The sequence below is a fragment of the Simochromis diagramma genome, unplaced genomic scaffold, assembly GCF_900408965.1.
Source record: "Simochromis diagramma unplaced genomic scaffold, fSimDia1.1 OVJJ01000596.1, whole genome shotgun sequence".
NCBI lineage: Eukaryota > Metazoa > Chordata > Actinopteri > Cichliformes > Cichlidae > Simochromis > Simochromis diagramma.
This window is the reverse complement of record NW_024387245.1, coordinates 1,766,301-1,782,660: the sequence shown is the minus strand read 5'-3', so window position 1 is coordinate 1,782,660 and position 16,360 is coordinate 1,766,301. Positions and strand designations below refer to the sequence as shown.

General features: G+C 43.1%; 2 protein-coding genes across 7 annotated transcripts in view; both read right to left on the bottom strand.

Moving 5' to 3' along the window:
• Positions 1-2,797: 2,797 nt before the first annotated feature.
• otx1 (orthodenticle homeobox 1) lies at positions 2,798-9,867 on the bottom strand. 2 transcript variants are annotated; one of them, XM_040000060.1, is made up of 4 exons: positions 9,021-9,867; positions 6,560-6,749; positions 5,962-6,113; positions 2,798-4,634 (listed from the first exon to the last, which is right to left on the bottom strand). In XM_040000060.1, exons 2-4 carry the CDS (start codon positions 6,654-6,656, stop codon positions 3,885-3,887), a joined length of 999 nt encoding a protein of 332 aa, XP_039855994.1. In that variant the 5' UTR covers positions 6,657-6,749; positions 9,021-9,867; the 3' UTR covers positions 2,798-3,884. The 2 variants fall into 2 exon arrangements, with proteins under 2 accessions (XP_039855994.1, XP_039855995.1); XM_040000061.1 differs by lacking the exon at positions 9,021-9,867 and having other exon boundaries at positions 6,560-7,116.
• A 3,077-nt stretch (positions 9,868-12,944) lies between these two features.
• ehbp1 (EH domain binding protein 1) overlaps positions 12,945-16,360 on the bottom strand; it is a 156,444-nt gene continuing 153,028 nt past the window's right edge. For all 5 annotated transcript variants that reach the window (XM_040000048.1, XM_040000050.1, XM_040000051.1 and 2 more), the window contains 2 exons: positions 14,403-14,517; positions 12,945-14,083 (listed from right to left, as the gene is read on the bottom strand). In XM_040000048.1, coding sequence (XP_039855982.1) covers positions 13,993-14,083; positions 14,403-14,517 — 206 coding nt within the window. In that variant the 3' untranslated portion in view covers positions 12,945-13,992. The remainder of the gene's footprint in view (positions 14,084-14,402; positions 14,518-16,360) is intronic.

The window sequence follows — 16,360 nt, the reverse complement described above, 5'->3', positions numbered from 1 at the left end:
ATTCCGATCAACTAAAGTCCTCCAAGAATTCAAAAACTGATTGCAAAACATGTGAGATGAGCAAAGACAGAGACTGTTTGGCTGGAGGATATCATATAAATATAAAGGTTTCTCATTGGTGGAGCTCAGGTGAGGCCATGTTTTGTGTGTTTAGCTTTTCTGCACGTTATTGTTGTGAAACGTGGGGAAAATATCATTTGAATTTGTGCATTTTTCAGCAAATTTCTTGTTTTAATTTATAATAATTTCTGTCTTATTTTCAGGTCGATAAATGTTTCAGTCCAGTTTTCAGATCAGTCAGAACGTTTTAGGATTAGAAGACAATGTTCCAACACATTTACGTCGTTTTAGAACTACATCAGGTGTAAAAAGAAGTGTGGTGCGTTTAATGTTGTCTTAGGGAAAACGAACTACATGTCTGCGTAGTTAAGTCAATCTGATAGCTTCCCCTGTAGTATACATTACTTGAAAATTTTTAAATCTTAGTGTGTGAAACAGTAGAAACAATGCGAACTAAACAATGTGGTTTTGTTTTTTCGACCTTTTGCTAAACATTTAATTCACCATCACCTCCTTTAAGCTTGAACAGAACTGCACTTGAATTCACTCCTGATGGATTTAAGCCAAATAAGCGGTAATTTTCTTGACTTTCAAAGGTTTGAATTCCTTCGTTTGACACCAAAATTAATAAGTCAACAACTGAAACAGCAACACGAATATATTAATTATTAATTAAAACGATCGGATTATTTTCCAGGATTTTTGTAAAAACTGAAACTTCCTTCTTTTTTGCTCCTTTCTCATTTTAGGTGGGCCATTGCTGCATTTTCGCAGGTGTACCAAAGTGCTGCTTCGTGCTCTTTATTGCTCTCTAACGCTGCGCAGAATCAGATTGCATTTGCGGGAGTAGTTTAGCCTTAAATCCCAGATTTTAATCCCTGCATTGTTCGCACTGAGTCTGATTACAGTCTGTTTTACACTCTGATTTCCTGCTCGACTGTTTAATTGGAACCGCGGCTTCGCTCGCTCAGAGGAAACTAGATGAAAAGCGCGTCTTTTCACTCCAGCTCGTGTTTGAAGGTGAGCAGCTGCCTCACGAGAGACCTGTGGCTCCCTCAAACTCCTTAAACCATCGCGCAAGAGCGGCAGCAAATATTTGTTTGATGCAAATCCGAACAAATCCGCCGCTCGCTGCGCTGTTTGCGCGTCTTGGCGCAAACACGTTTAATGTCCTGGTCTGCAGATATTTATTCAGCTGCTGCGAGACTCATTTGCATAAAGGGAGAGATAGAGAAATGGAGGGAGAGGGACAGAGTGGGAGAGGGCCGGCTGCAGCTGAAACGGACTCCACACGAGCAGGAACCTGAAATATGTATCGATCAGACTGATAATCTGATCAGGGCAACAGGAAAAAGAAAAAAAATCTCCTGAATTTTACCTTTTTATGCTTCAAATAGACTCAATTTTACGTCGTGACCTTTCCTCACAGGCGGAATAAAACTGCTTCTGTTTGTTTGCGTCGCTTTCAGAGGCCTTAAAGCGCCAGAACGACCCAGATTTTACCGGGGGGAAAAATTCAAAATCAAAGCAGTTTTTTTTTTTTTGTTTGTTTGTTTTTTTTACATTATTTGTTGCTATAATTTCCATTTCTGGTTTGGATCTTTTAAATCAAACGAAACCCGAGACTTCTGCGTAAAAGTGCATACATTTGTAGGATTTAACTTCTCACTGAGACGTATTTAAAAAGCAGAACTCAGTTGGCAAAACTGTGGCTTTCATTTTAAAAATATTTGAACCAATAAATGCAAAAAAAAGAAAAGGAAAATAAATTCCAGCGTTACTGTTCTCACCTTTTATAAGTTATCCTCCTTTTTAAAATATATAACTTTGTGTTTCAGACGTTTTGTTGACTTTTCACAGACAGAAGTATAGAAATAATCAGCGAGAGAGACACAGAGAGAGAGAGAGCCCTGTAATAATAAACAGAATTCAATTTGTCTTCATTAGCGGGCAGAAAAGAAAGTGCGCACAACCTGCTCATTTTCTTTGCGCAAGGATGAGGGTTTATAATTGGGGCAAATAATTAGCCTGAACCTCCCGCTCTCTGTGCGGCCTTCATTGCTCTAAACGCGTCCAAAACAACCTTGCCAGTGCACTGACGCGATTTTTTTTAAACTACCCCCCTCCTTCCTTTTGATATTGCCCCGGAGCAGAAACGCATTAAACACACACACACACTTACATGTGACCCCCTAACCTGGCCCCACCTACGTAATTACCGCATCAGAGGCGGTGAAATTCCTGCAGGATATTTTGGAGAAACCAACTCGGGGCGCAGGAGTAATTATCACGCCATTACAGCGCTGCGTTCAATTACGCCTCGATCAGCTGTCTCCCGGCTTACTGTTTGGACTGTTTGGTGAAGGAGGTTAACTTTTAAAAAAAAAATATGATTATTATTTTATTTTAAAAGACACTTTGCTTCCCTAAAGCAAGGAGAGATGTCAGCATTTCAATTTAAAGGCAGACACTGAGAGGATTAAACGGCTGCTCTCTAAAATGGAAATGCAAGCCTACACGGCGTTCACGGCTTGTTTTAATTATGGCCTAATTTGCATTTACCCCCGTTATAATTAGGGGATGGGGGTGGGGGGGGACAAAAATCAACAAGCTTTTAAATAAAAGTGTGACTAGTTCAAATAAGAGAAAACAGCAGTGTCGAGTTTGTAATTTGATGGTGTACAAAAAGAAACTCGACTCCCTGTTGGGAATCAAAGTGAGACAAGGAAAAATAAAATATGACTTAACGGATCTTTATTGGATGAACATGTATGTAAGGGTGGTCGCCTTTAAAGATACATTCAACATCTCACTGTCATTTTTGGAGCTATAAATCCACATTTTCCTCTCCTCCCCCAGAAGAGTTAAAATAATAATAATAATAATAAAAAGCTTTGACTCCAATAACAAGCCAAGTGCTGCGGTTCAAACATGTCCCAGAGAGGTGGTCTGCTTTGAAAACGTGGAAGCTAGAATAATAATTATAATTATAATAATAATAATATCTGGAAAAAAGAAAATGTCCCAGAATAGTTTCTGCATCTATAGTTTAGATTTAGAGTTTTCCCCAAGACATTTCAAATTTTGCTGAGTAAAACAAGGTGGATATAAAAGCTGAACTTTATGGCCAATTTGTTCTCTTTGGAATATTTGGGAAGATTTACATACAGTTTCTTTTTTCTTCTTTCTTTCTTTCAAAGTGGTAATAAACAATTTTAAATTCAGAAAAGAAAAAAACAACAACTAAACATGGTCACTGTAACTGACCCAAATACATATTTACATATTTCAGCTCCTGTGTGCAGCTGACTAAAAATCTCTGTCATCCTAAAATAACAAATTCCAGAAAATAATAAAAACTATACAGGACTCGATGGAGGTAAAGAGGGCACGGCAGGCAGTTCCCGTCGGTGCACCAGAGGGGAAAATATTCCTCCCATCCAGAGAGCTGGTGGTCAAAGGAGTTTGGTTGAAATGACTCTTGGAAAAACAGTTTTGTTAAGCTTATCCCAAGGAGGGGTGTCTTTAAAAAAAAAACAAAAAAAACAAAACAACCCTTTTTCTTCGTCTTCAGGAAATCTGCTCCTGATGCTTTCTCTTTACAGGTCTGTCTTTTTCTTTCTTTCTTTCTTCTTTTAAACTTTGAAACAGGACGAGCGGGAGAAGGAAGTCCGATTCTTGAGCATTCCTGCTGCTATCTTGTTGTCTTATGGTTCATAAACTCTTTTGTCTTTTTAAAAAACAAGCAGTAAGCTAATCTGGAAAATAAAAGAGAGCAGACAAGCAGGGCGGGCAGTGGCGGGTGGGTGGGGAAGAAAGCCTGATCACAAGACTTGGAACCTCCAGGACGCCTGGTCTTTGTAGTCCAAGCAGTCTGTGGTGTTAAAGTTGAGCTTCCATGAAGAGGCGGCAGTCTGCTCTTTGTAATCCAGGCAGTCGGAGGAGTTGAAGGCCAGGCCGGAGCTGCCGTACGCCTGGTGGTGGTGGTGATGGTGGTGGTGGCCTGACGACTGGGAGATGTGGTGGTGCGGGTGGCCCGACATAGATGAGGCCGTCATGGGGCTGAGCTGGTGCGGGTGGTGATGGGAGTGCATGGGGGCTAGGTAGGAGCCGCAGTCCACGCCGCTAAAATAGGAGCTGGAAGGGGTGGGGTAGCCCTGGCCATAGCCCGGCGTCTGGTTGTAGGACATGGGGTAGGAGGTGGCGGCTGCAGCAGAGCCTGACATGGAACGCTGCATACAGGAGGCATTAGATGGGGGCCCGGGCTCAGGGAGCGGGGCCACGGCAGGAGCCGGAGCGTTTCCGGGGGAGATAGCGGGGCTCCATATAGAGGAGACTGTGCTGATGGAGGTAGAGGTGCTGCTGAGTGCCGCTGGGCCCGTGTGATTGGTGGACGAGGATGAAGAGGAGGAAGAGCCCGTGCTGGAGACAGCAGGAGGTGTAAACTGGCCGCTGCTCTCAGATCCGGTACTCTCCCGGGCCGGAGAGGACTTCTTCTTGGGCGGCCGGGCTTTGGCACTGCTGCCGCTTTGCTGCTGCTGGCGACACTTGGCCCTCCGGTTCTTGAACCACACCTACAACCACAAACACCAGCCAGGAGTTAGCAACCCTACACGACACCGGCCTCAGCATTTCAGGAAAAAAAGAACCTCCTGGGCCATGGTGGGAGTACATTATGGAGGAAAATTGGGGGTTATTAGCCATCAAGGTTCATTTCCACCCCGGCCCCTTTGCTTGGACCAGCCAGGGGTCTAATTTCATACCTGGTAGACGGGTCTAAGATAACAGGCTATTGAGTTTCACCACACAGTAGAGTAACTCTAGAGCACAGAGAGGGTATGATTGTGTAGAGCATTTTGCTTTACACACATTCTGAAAATAACTCGAATTGTGCCTTGGATTTCCCCTAATGCCTTTCAAGGAGCAGTGTTTGTTCAATACTGGAGTACACCAGTGAGATGTTTGGAGTATATGCAGGTTTGAGTCTTGGTTTCTTCATATTTCAGATCGAATTACACGACCTGTACTTGAAGAGCATCAAAAATGAAAAAAATAAATACAATTTTTAAAAAATAATTGAGTGATTCTGCTGTAAAATAATCTTTAGTAAATTCAGTTTGTTTGCATCAGCCTACCCGGGTCTATGATATCATCATTATTATTATTATTATTGAAATTAAATGAAGTACTGTGAGGTTTGTGTGACAAAACAAAATGCCACACAAACCAGTGTATTGAGCCAAATACAAAACAAAAAAAAGAAATAGAAAGGCAGCTACTAAATTTTACTTTACTGAGGAACTAATAAACAAACCAAGGTGTGTAATTTTAATTACACTCATTATCTAACCAGTATCTAGCCATCTGCATGATTTTTGTTGTCCTTTTCTTCTTAAAATCAGTGCATTACTGGGGTACATACAAGGCCTAAAGTTACCCAGGAATCATTCTTAATTTCCCCATAATTGACTTAAATATTTGTGACTCTTAAAAAAAAAAAGATTAATGATTTAGTAGCATGAAAACGGGGACATAAATGTACCATAATCTAAGATATTTGCCTGTACAGTTTGTAGCTTGCTAGCTGGAGCGTTAACAGATAATTAACCTTTAATTCAGACACGAATGACGTCATTAACAGTCCCTCAGGAGATAAGGGAAAAAATGTATTTAAATTAGAGGTTTTTGAAAATAAAGAAAATAAACTCTTTAAATAAATTACTTTGAAGTTCATAAGAGTAAGTTGACATCTTCGTTTGACTATTTTAACTAAACTTGCAGGTCTTCATTGTCCTACTTTTTAAAAATACGGTCAACCACACTAAAGACATTAACTTAAAGTCAGCGGAACCAGAGATTAAAATGTCTTTTTTTTTTTTTACTTTTTATTTATTTTTGTACCTGGACTCTTGATTCAGGCAGGTTGATTTTCAGTGCGACCTCCTCCCGCATGAATATGTCCGGGTACCGGGTTTTGGCGAACAGAGCTTCCAGGACGTCGAGCTGGGAGCGGGTGAAGGTGGTTCGCTCCCGCCGCTGCTTCCTGGGAGTAGCTGCGGGGAAGAAAGGCGACACAGAGGGGAGAGAAAGATCGGAGAACCGCGTCAGTAACACGGAGGAAACCTGTAAATAATGTCGGGTGAGTGGTAGCGACATGCAAGCCTGTCCTGCTCTGCTGTTGGCTGAGGGTTAGAAAAGAAATTGTGTCTTTTTATTTACTGTTTTACGTTTACATTTTTATTGTGTGTACATTTTAAAATTTGTTTTTACCATTTTAACAGTGAAACACGCAATGTTGTTATTATTATTATTATTATTATTATTATTATTATTATTATTATTATAATAATAAACGTTTCTTGTTGTTTAACTCTAACCCCTTGATTTGGAGCTCATGTTTACTGCGCATGCTTCTGTCCAGGTGCACCGTGTGTGTTAAAAGTGTGTGTGTGTGTGTGGCTGAGAGAGAGAGAGTGAGAGTTTGGGGGGGGGGTCCTACCTGGGTAACCCACTGAGGGGTGCAGCAGGTCCATGGCAGCGCCACTGAGCCCCAGGCCGTTGACGCCATAGGGGGGCTGTTTGAGGTAGGACATCATGCTACAGGCGGTCACTGCTCCACCCAGCTCAGGCCAGCGGTTCAGTTTCCCCCGATGCTGCAGCTTGGCGGGTCAGGGGGCCGATTCCAGCTACTGCACGGAGAGGAGACACCGCAAACAAGTGAGAAGTTTGTGCGCCACCAAAAAACAAGATGAATCCCGACATGTATGCATTTCACACTGATGACCACTGCTGTCATATTTTATTATTATCATGATCATTATCACCTCTAGATCTTCACAAATCTCTTCCAGTTTCCACTCCCCCCCTCCCAAACCACGGTTAACTGAAAAACGCATTTATTTTCAAATAAATGAAGAAACCAGGAAATCATAGTGTAGGAATTTAATTCAAGCTAGACATGGACCTTTTAATTGGTGCAGAATACTATGAACTTAAAAAAAAAACGTGTTCAGGATTATTTGATTATTTTTTAGGATTAAGAGGGCCAAACGGCCCGAGACTCGAGCGCAGAGAGACAAATGCAAAGCTTTTATTTTGCAAAGCAGAATTTCATCCACACTTTTAACCTGAAAGCTCCCCACAGACTTTACGAAAGTCATAAAAGGAGAAACTAGATTTGCATTTTGTCTCGTGTGTGTGTCCAACTATAACAACGTTTATTTTCAGCAGACCTGCAAATTATTCCAGCCCTTCAAAAAAAAAATAATCACGCACGCGCACTCTTACTGCGACATAAACTACAAAAACACGCGGGTAAACATTTCCATAGTATTAATAATTCAAATCAAAATAATCATCTGCCTTCTGTATTTTTGCGCTCACACATTTGTATTTGTTTTTTCCAAACCTGCAGTTTAAAAAAAAAAAAATCCTAATTACCGGTGTATTTTTCATATAAATCTGGTTATTTCACACAACAAAAGCAAACTTAATAAAACTTATGAATAAAATGTGTGTGTGAGGTGTGTGTAGGCCTGCACTTTCTCCCTCTCTCTCTCACACACACACACACACGCAGAGTTACAAAACGCTAGATTATCTGTGTAGTTTGACAATCAATTTAAAAATACATATATAACAAAAAATCTCTGTTCTGGCTCATTCTGTTTCTTTCGGATCGTCAGACTTCGTGTGCGTTTTTGACCACAGCAGGACTCCTGTGGCTCTTCAGTCCTCGGCTGAGAATTTCAGTTAAAAGTCCACCAACGTGAAACGCATTTTTCTCCAACAACCAGCTTCTGTTATTATATTTAAACCAGGCTGAAGATGTGAGGAGTCGATTTTTGTGCTTTGTTTTAAAGGTGCACAAAGTGAGGACCAAATTCAGCTGGAAAAAAGTTCAAATTTGTTTAATTTTGGGTTTTTACTGGATTAAAAAGATACATTTAGCATTGTATTTTTAGTAAAGCAACACTTCGGTCTTCTTTAATTTTCGGCTCTTAAAAAAAGAAAAACAAAAGAGAGAGAGAGTGAGAGAGACAGAGAAAATTAATAAATAAAACCCTGCATGGTTTTATTTTTGTTTCTAGTAAAGTACTGCTGGTTAAGTAAAGACGCAAATCTGAAGGAAAATAAGCAAAATTATATACATATTCAGCAGCTCCTAAAACATTTACTCACACAAACACACACACACACACACACACACACACACACACACACACACACAAAGAGTTCGGGTGGAGAAACTAGTTTGCGTGCAGACTGATCTGAAGCTTAAAAACACGCAACCCGGGAGTGTGAATTAAATTAGTGGGGTTATTTTAACAATGACCAAACCAAACCTCTGCGTGCCAAACGCGTATTCCAGCAGCTCTTTAAAAAACGCGCTTCCAGCTCAGCCAGGCCGGAGTGAAAAGGCGAGATCTCCGTGCAAATGAACTCAATTAGAATTTAGATTAGACCTCCGGGGAGAGAGAGCGTTTCAGAAGGGTCCTTATCAGCAAAATAAATTAACAAAAACCAAAAAACACGCCTCTCCAATTATCTGCTGAGCGCTTCAGAGTCTTTAATGGACAATTGCTCTTAATAAAAATAAATAAAAACTTACAGGAATGGGAATATTAAAAAAAAATAGAAATAAAGGAGGAGGAAGTTGGCTCGATTTATCGGCTTCAAGATGAAGTCCTTGACAGTGCTGAGTAATTGATATAGCTGCGCAAAAATTCAATATAAAAGTGCAGCGGTACAAACTGAAATCAGGTGCGTGGTACAGGTTATTCATGAAAAATGTTTCAGTTTTTTTTTTTTTAAAAAAAAAATACATTTTAATATTTTTTTGTACTTTAGCTATAGGGTTACTTCATGAATGAACCGCGGCTCAGAGTTCCTCGGAGCGAAAATGCACACAAACCAGAAGATTTTGCGTAAAATCAGCGAAAGAAAACAGGAAACTTTACCTTGTTGTTCTCCTTCCCTTGTCCCGAGCGCTCGAACCGCAAGAGGCGAGTAAAAATTATCCAGCTGCAGGAAGTCTGCGGGGCACAAAACTCGCGCAGCGGCCGCAGACTTTCTCAGAAACAAATATCAGTGCGCAAACCGAGCAGCATCACCAGCATTGCCGCGTCCTCGGTGCGGTTCCGGCCGTTTTTACAGCCAAATAAATCAAACTCATTTGCTTTCAGGGGGTTTGTCGTTGTCTGTCAGAGTGTTAAGGTGATTTCTAATGGAGATGGATGGAGATTGATCACCTTCTCTCCGCCCCGCGCCTCTATGAGCGGAGGATCACCTGCGGATCCGCCTCCTGCAGCCAATCAGCGAGGGCTAGCGAGCTGACGGACGGCGCAGGCCACCTATGGGCGAGCAGAGGCAGCCGGGGGGGGGAGCCCACTCCCACTCATCTCCCCCCACCACCCTTCCTCCTCCTCCTCTTCTCAGTCCCGGACCACAGGAACCACAGAGCGGTTTTAAAAAGATGGAAATGTTTCGTAGGCCTGCAGGGGAAGGTGCTTCAGAGGCTGCAGGCCTGCGCTCTGCTGTGCGTATAAGAAGAATTTAGAAGGTACTCGCACCTCACAGGAACCAGTTTTTTATTGTTTGCATGCCGGGTATAGAGCATCTTTGCTGGGATTGTCAGCAAACTTTAGTGCTGACTTTTCTCCACCTAAAATACATATTCTGGGTTTTTGAAAAGACCCCCCCCAAACAAAAAACAGACGAACAAACGCTTCAATGGCAAAGGTTACAAATCAAGATTTAGTAGCAATAGAAACCCGAGGAAACCCCCGCTGTAGTTTGGCAGTTATTTCCTAAAAAAAACACAACACACATTTACGAGAAAAGGCCTCGAAGCTTCAGCCACATTTTTATACGGTCACCGTCACCGTTTGTTTCTCTGCCATTTTTTTTAACACAAACAAGTGGACACAGAACCATAAAACAGAGGATAGAAGTTAAAATTATCCATTTTGATTTTTATTGTGATGCCCCCTCCCAGCCTCCTCCCTTCTTTTTTCTCTCTCCCCCGCGCACACACACGCGCGCACACACACACCAGTCTCATGAATATGAATGAGGTTTAATCCCCATTTAGAATTACATTTGAGGATGGTTGACGTAAAGTTTAATAGGGATAGACCTCCAACTCACTGCGGAGGAAAAAGAAGAATCCACAGAAGAAGAATCAGCAGCAGAAAGCTGCGGTCACTGAATCAAATCCTGTGTTGATGTTTTTAACTCTCCGCACTTAAAGAAAAACACTGCGTATGCTTTATGATTTGGCCTGAGTGGTACCGGGTGTCGGAGGGGGATGCCGCTTCTTATTCTCTGCAAAAACACAAACTTTTGTAAATGAGGCCCGAGCTGAAAGCGAGCTAATGCTCAAAAAGAGAGGGAGAGGGGGAGAGAGAGCAGGGATGGAACTTACAATTTTATGTGTGTGTGTGAGTGAGGAAGAGGAGGAGGAGTATCAAAGTGGAGGCCGATGGGACTTAAAGTCATCGATGAGAGCACTTTGACAGAGAAACTTGAGCATCAAAAGTCTGCAGAGCACAATAATAATAATTACAAAAAAATAAAAATAAAAAATATGTAGGTTGTGTGCGTAGGCCTGCAGTGATGCTTGTTACAGACGCACCTGAACGCACCTTCCTGTGCAGGTCCGTGTTTTTACGCAGAGGCCAAAATCAAAGAGAAATCAGGCCCGTTTGATTGAAGGGAGGCTGTGTGCGCAGAGAGGAGGCGGCCTAAAGTGGAGGTATTTGATTTGGGTTTCACGCACCTTTTATCCATTTTTTATTTCCACCACATCTGAAGTCCGAGCTGTCAGAGGGCCGGCGAAGGCTCTGACCGAAATACCACCACCCCTCCTTTCCTCTGCACATGCACACACAGGCTCCGTTAAATTATGCAAAAAGGCCATTCAACAAATATGGCCCTCACAACACAAAAGAGACGGTTTATTCTGACATTTCCCCTGCATTGCTTTTTTCCTCTGCCCCTTCCATCCTCTCTCGATGTGAGTAAGACCCCGAGATAAACCCCTGAACAAGTATCAAGTTATCAAGTTGCACCAACCTTTTGTAATAAGAGTATTTTGTCTAATCCCAAATTGCAGTTGAATTTTCTTAATGCTGAGCTGGTAAAGCCTGGGATTAGGCGGTGAGGAGAGGAGGGGGAAAAGTTTTGTCCCTTCAGCCGGCAGGATTGGAAGCGGGGATCTGTGGGGATGTTGTCGGTGCTTATTAAAACGATGATGCATAAAACGGACTGTTGTAGGAGCCCCGGTGCTGCACGCAGAGACCGCGGCTCCCTCAGGTGCAGCTTTTTTGGACGGCGGCGCGGGCGAGGGAAGTGAAAAACGCAGAGGCCGAGCGGCGCTCAGCACCTGTGAGGTGAGGCCAGGAGACTTCAAAGCTCAGGAGATAATCCATTCAGCTGAAGGATCCTCAGCTGCACAGCAGCGCCGAGCCACCGCCGCTTTTTTTACGCAGTGCCTCGCTCTTATTCAGCGAAAAAAGGAAAACTACTCCAAATAAATTTTCACTCCTTCTGCTTCTGCTGGAGCGTTAAAGAAAGCCGGGCGATGCTGCGGAGGTAGGACAGGTCGGTTTCAACCCTTTTATTCTTAACAAAATGCAAAAACGCCAAATTAAAAACATGTAGTGATTCATTTAAAATGGTTTAAAATCGTTTTCAGTGAAGTTGAAGTAATTTAGAGGAAGTTAAAACTTTTAAAAGTTCAGTTTTACGCATGAATGATTGTGTAAGGACAGCCTTTAAAATGTTGCATGTAAAATAATTTATAAGTTAAGTGTAAACGACAGGTTGTGTGCATCATTTTAAAGATTTTTCTCTCACACACACTCACATACACTCAGCACCGTTCAGGCTCTGCTCTTTTTCCTCCAGATCACAGGCGCCCGCGATAAACGCGCTGCAATACAAAGTCAAACAAAGCGCCTCGGGGGACGCAGAGTGCGTAATGTGCGCGTACAGTCGGTCCCAAGCAGAGAAGAAACGAATCAGCAAATTAATTTGAAAGTATTAGAAAGGCCGGGGAGGACGTCTGCTGTCACAACCGATTTTCCTGCTTTAATCGGGGATGGGAGGCTGCCTGCAGGGACGGAGAGGAGGGTTAAACCGCAGACACTTTGTTCATCCGGAGCTTTTATTGCAAGAACATTTTCCACAGCTCATTTCAGTAAAATGGTGCAAATTAAAATGGACACTTTAAGAATTTAAGGGTGTGATTTTTTTTTTCTACATCTTTGAAAATTAATACCAATTGTTGTGCCCGCCCTCCTCCCCTCATCCGTGGCTGCGGGTGACCGAGCCTCTCCAGCTCTGCAGCCCGTCCTCAGCGCGCACAGGAGCGGCCCAGAGAGAGGTGTGAGAGAGGGGGGAAAACATCTGCTCGGAACAAAGTGATCTCTCTAATCTTCCTCGGAGGAACCTGCTCGACACCGACCTCAAAGAAGAAAAGAAAAAACCCGCCAATTTTAATTTATAAACACGCGCACAGGTCGCAGGGGAATTGAACAGAGCGCCGAATAATAAACGCAACGCTCGCCGGTGGAGGCGGTGATAGGGGCCACTTATGTGCGGGGGCTGCAGCCAAAGGCGTGCATTTCAATAACTTTTTAAATTATGTAAACAGAAAGAGGAGGAAAAACAGAGTTCAGATCGAGGATTGGAGATATTTCTTTAAACTGGGAGTAAAAAATAAATACAAATATTTGGAACAGAGTTTTGAAAGTGCGTGCGCGTTTTGAAAAATAGAAAATGAGTAAAAAAAACCCCCCACTAAATATAACAATAAAGATTTAAAAATCCACAGCGGCTGGGTTTTTTGTTTTTTTAAGAAGAGGCCACACAGCGTCTTGTGGAGTATGAAATCATAAAGACTTTATTACTGAAGACTTGGGTTATGACACTGGAATAAATAATCAGATAAATGTTCACACGTAAAAAGAACAGCTGCACAAGATGTGGAGCTCTAAGAGATGGAAGCATATTTCTCTTCTTCTGAATACAATAAATAGAAACCAAAAGTCGTTGAGCAAAATGAAACGTGATGGTAGATTCACTTAACAAGCAGCTTATAGGACAAATGGCAATAAATAATATATATATATATATCTGTTGTTTTCTGACTGCATGACTCCTGATGGAGGAAAAAAAAGATTTTGGAAGCTGTTGGTCAGAGCAGTGATGAAAATATACAACAAGTGTTTGTTTGTTTTTTTCCTTTCTTTGTTTTGGTAAACTGCTTTCAAGCCAAGACGATAAAAAAGCAATAGGAAAGTCAAGATTTGTGAACAGTAATGCTTCCCAAGTTAAGATATTTTACAAGTAAAAAGTGAGATAATTAAAAGATACGGTCAAGTAATGAAGTAGCTTGAAAAGAGCGATGTTATCTCTTTTTTCTTTAAAAAGTCTGACTGAAAAGTCAACCCACCTCATCATCTTCTGAATATGATGGGGGGAAAGAAAACTAAAGAAAAGAAAACAAATAAGAGTAAAATTTCCCCCATTGTTGTGCTGTACCTCAAATCCACCACAGACTGTGCCTGGTCTCCACATTCAGACGGAGCGAGCTGCACACAGGCTGTGCGCTGCCCTCGTCTCACACGTATTCATGTTTGTTACACAGGTACCGTTCTCGAGAAAGTAAAGCAGAGTTCAAATTTAAAAAAAATAAAAAAAAATAAAGGGGGACAGTCCGAGTCCGTAAAAAGTTGGTGCAAAGGTGTCGCAGGGCCTCTTCGCTCAGCCGAGTCTCTGCGGTTAATCTGACCCGAACATAAACCTCAAAGGGATTCCAATAACTGACAGAAATGTCTCGACTCCACTATCAAATAAAATGATCGATAATAATCATGTGATACATTTCTTTTATCGGCTACATTTGTTGGTTGTGTTTGCTGACAATCACTGAAGGACGCACTTCTCCTCTTTCTTGGCCATCTTGCCTTTGTTCTGCTCCAGCGTCCTCTCCAGGTGCTCGTCCTCCTCCTCGGCCCTGCGGACGGCAAAAGGTCAAAAGGTCAGATGTCTCGGGGTGGGGTTGGGGTAAGGGGCAGACAGGTAAAACAGCTGGTGCCACGGTGAACGCCGCTGCACCACCTGTGGAGTGGCCGGGTGCCAGGGGCCACGTTCTGACCTTTTACCTGCCTGTGGTGCCCTGGAAGGGATCCCACCCGTGCAGGTGCGCCGCAGGGCAGGCTCGCCGTGCTTTCTCTACGTCCACAGCTTCTTGGGGACGTCTGTGACACCACAGGAGCGCCTGCTGTGCAGCTCAGTGTTTTTATACTTGTGTTCAGTGTTTTTAAGTAACTTACTCTTTTTCCTGGGCGTCCAGGTCCCTGACCAGCGCGTCTCGCTTGTTGACCAGTATGACCAGCTCATCCAGCAGCAGCTGCTCCCGTCTCTTCTGGGCCTCGGTCTTCTGCCAGTCTGCAACACAACCAGAGACCTGCAGTCAGCGGTGGAGACACTGAGGATATTTCTTTTCTAAAAACCTCACAGAGACACAGAGGCTGCAGGATGCCTACATCTTCTTCTGGACTGAACCTGTAACTGAAGTGTTTTCAAAAAGATCTTTGGGTTTCCTGGATGTGGCTTCATTTATTTGAGGACTGCAGATGATCAGAAAGACGGAGAAACAGTTTCATCACCTCACTGACCTGCTGGACTGTGATGGAGCGGGACGTAAATGTGACGTGTAAACACGCTCCGTCAGGTTGCGCGCACAGTGATGACGTCATGTTAATGTGCAACTTCTCGCAGGTATAAGATGGCTCTCGTTCTTTTATAACCTCTAACTTCTCAGGAACACACAAGCTCTATTAAAGCGGCAGCTCTGCTGAACGACGGCATTCACGATCGTTTGTATTTGTCACATTTTTAGTTCTATCCTGAAGTAAATTAAGTTTGAAAGTCTCCTAAATTGAGTTTTAATGGTCCAAAATCCTCCACAGAAACTTATAAATAAATACCAACCCCTGAATGTCACCTCCTCAGCCAAACAAACAAACAAACACACACACGTAGGTGAACCCCTGACTCTCGTCTCTCAGTTCTCCAGGGTCTTTGCAGGAAGGGGCCCCACAGGGCCCCACAGGGTCCAGGTGGGACCCTGATCCAAATCCCCTCAGCCTCTCCCTGGAGGAGGGGGGCAGCCCACAGGAGAGCGCTCGCTCCCCCTGGGGCTCGAATATCCGCCTGGCGCCCTCGGCTCTGCATTCACCCAACACCAGGGCAGCGCTCCTCCCTCCCTCACCCCAAAAAACTCACCCTAAACACTCACTGCAACCTTTTTGTGCAGTTTAAAACAACCACCACACTTAGCATGCACAGGCAGGACAACATATGCTGTACATAAATTAAACTGAATGAGATTCAACTTCTCGTCGTGTCACACACACGGCTGCCGGTTGCAGTGTTTTATCCATTTCACTGCCTCAAAGCTGGAGAAAGGCAGGAAATCTCCTTCTGCTCCTCAGCTCAGTGTGAGAACGTGTCTCCCTCTAAAACCTCCCTCCATCGTTTCATAATAAAACTGAAAAAAAAATCCGCTTCGTCCCAGCGAGAATTCAAACAAACCCAAACTGAACTTCTGTGGCGCGTAGGCAACTTCACCCCTCTATCAATATTTAACCGGCTATTGATTCGAGAATAAAAGGAATGTTGTAAAATGTCAGTCCCAAAATAAGTGTGGCTTTATTAAAAATAAATATCCCCCCTCCTCCTCCTCCTCATTGAGTCAAATTGCGGCAGTCAGGCTGTGTGCGTGTCACGCTGGGCCCAGTGGGTTTGTCCTGAAAGGTCTGCGCTCTCTTCATTGGCCCCGCTCGTCCCTTTGAAGTCGACCACAGAGCGAAATGAACACAGTCCCAATATTTGGCTCTCTAGCCCCCCCCTCGTTATTTTTCTCTCTCTCAGGGAAGCAAATTTACTCTCTTCTGGTTTTTGTTCAGGAGTTAACAAATACTTCAAAATATGTCTGAATCTGCACCTCGAGGATTTGTTGCTCCTTTTATTTATTTATTTTTAAACATGTGGTTCTTTAGGAAGAATCAGAACAAAGTGTGGGGAATATTGGGTGAGTCATCAGCTTTAGATAACTGAGACAGGAATGTATGCCATAAATCTCCCACAATCCTCTCTCAGAAGAGGAGGGTTCACGACGAACGAGGTGGTTTTTATTTTTTATTTTTTAATCTCCTTCAAAGGATTTCTCAGCCAAAAAGCCAAAGACCTGCTGGACCCGGGGTGTGCATGGGAGGGGAAGGGGACC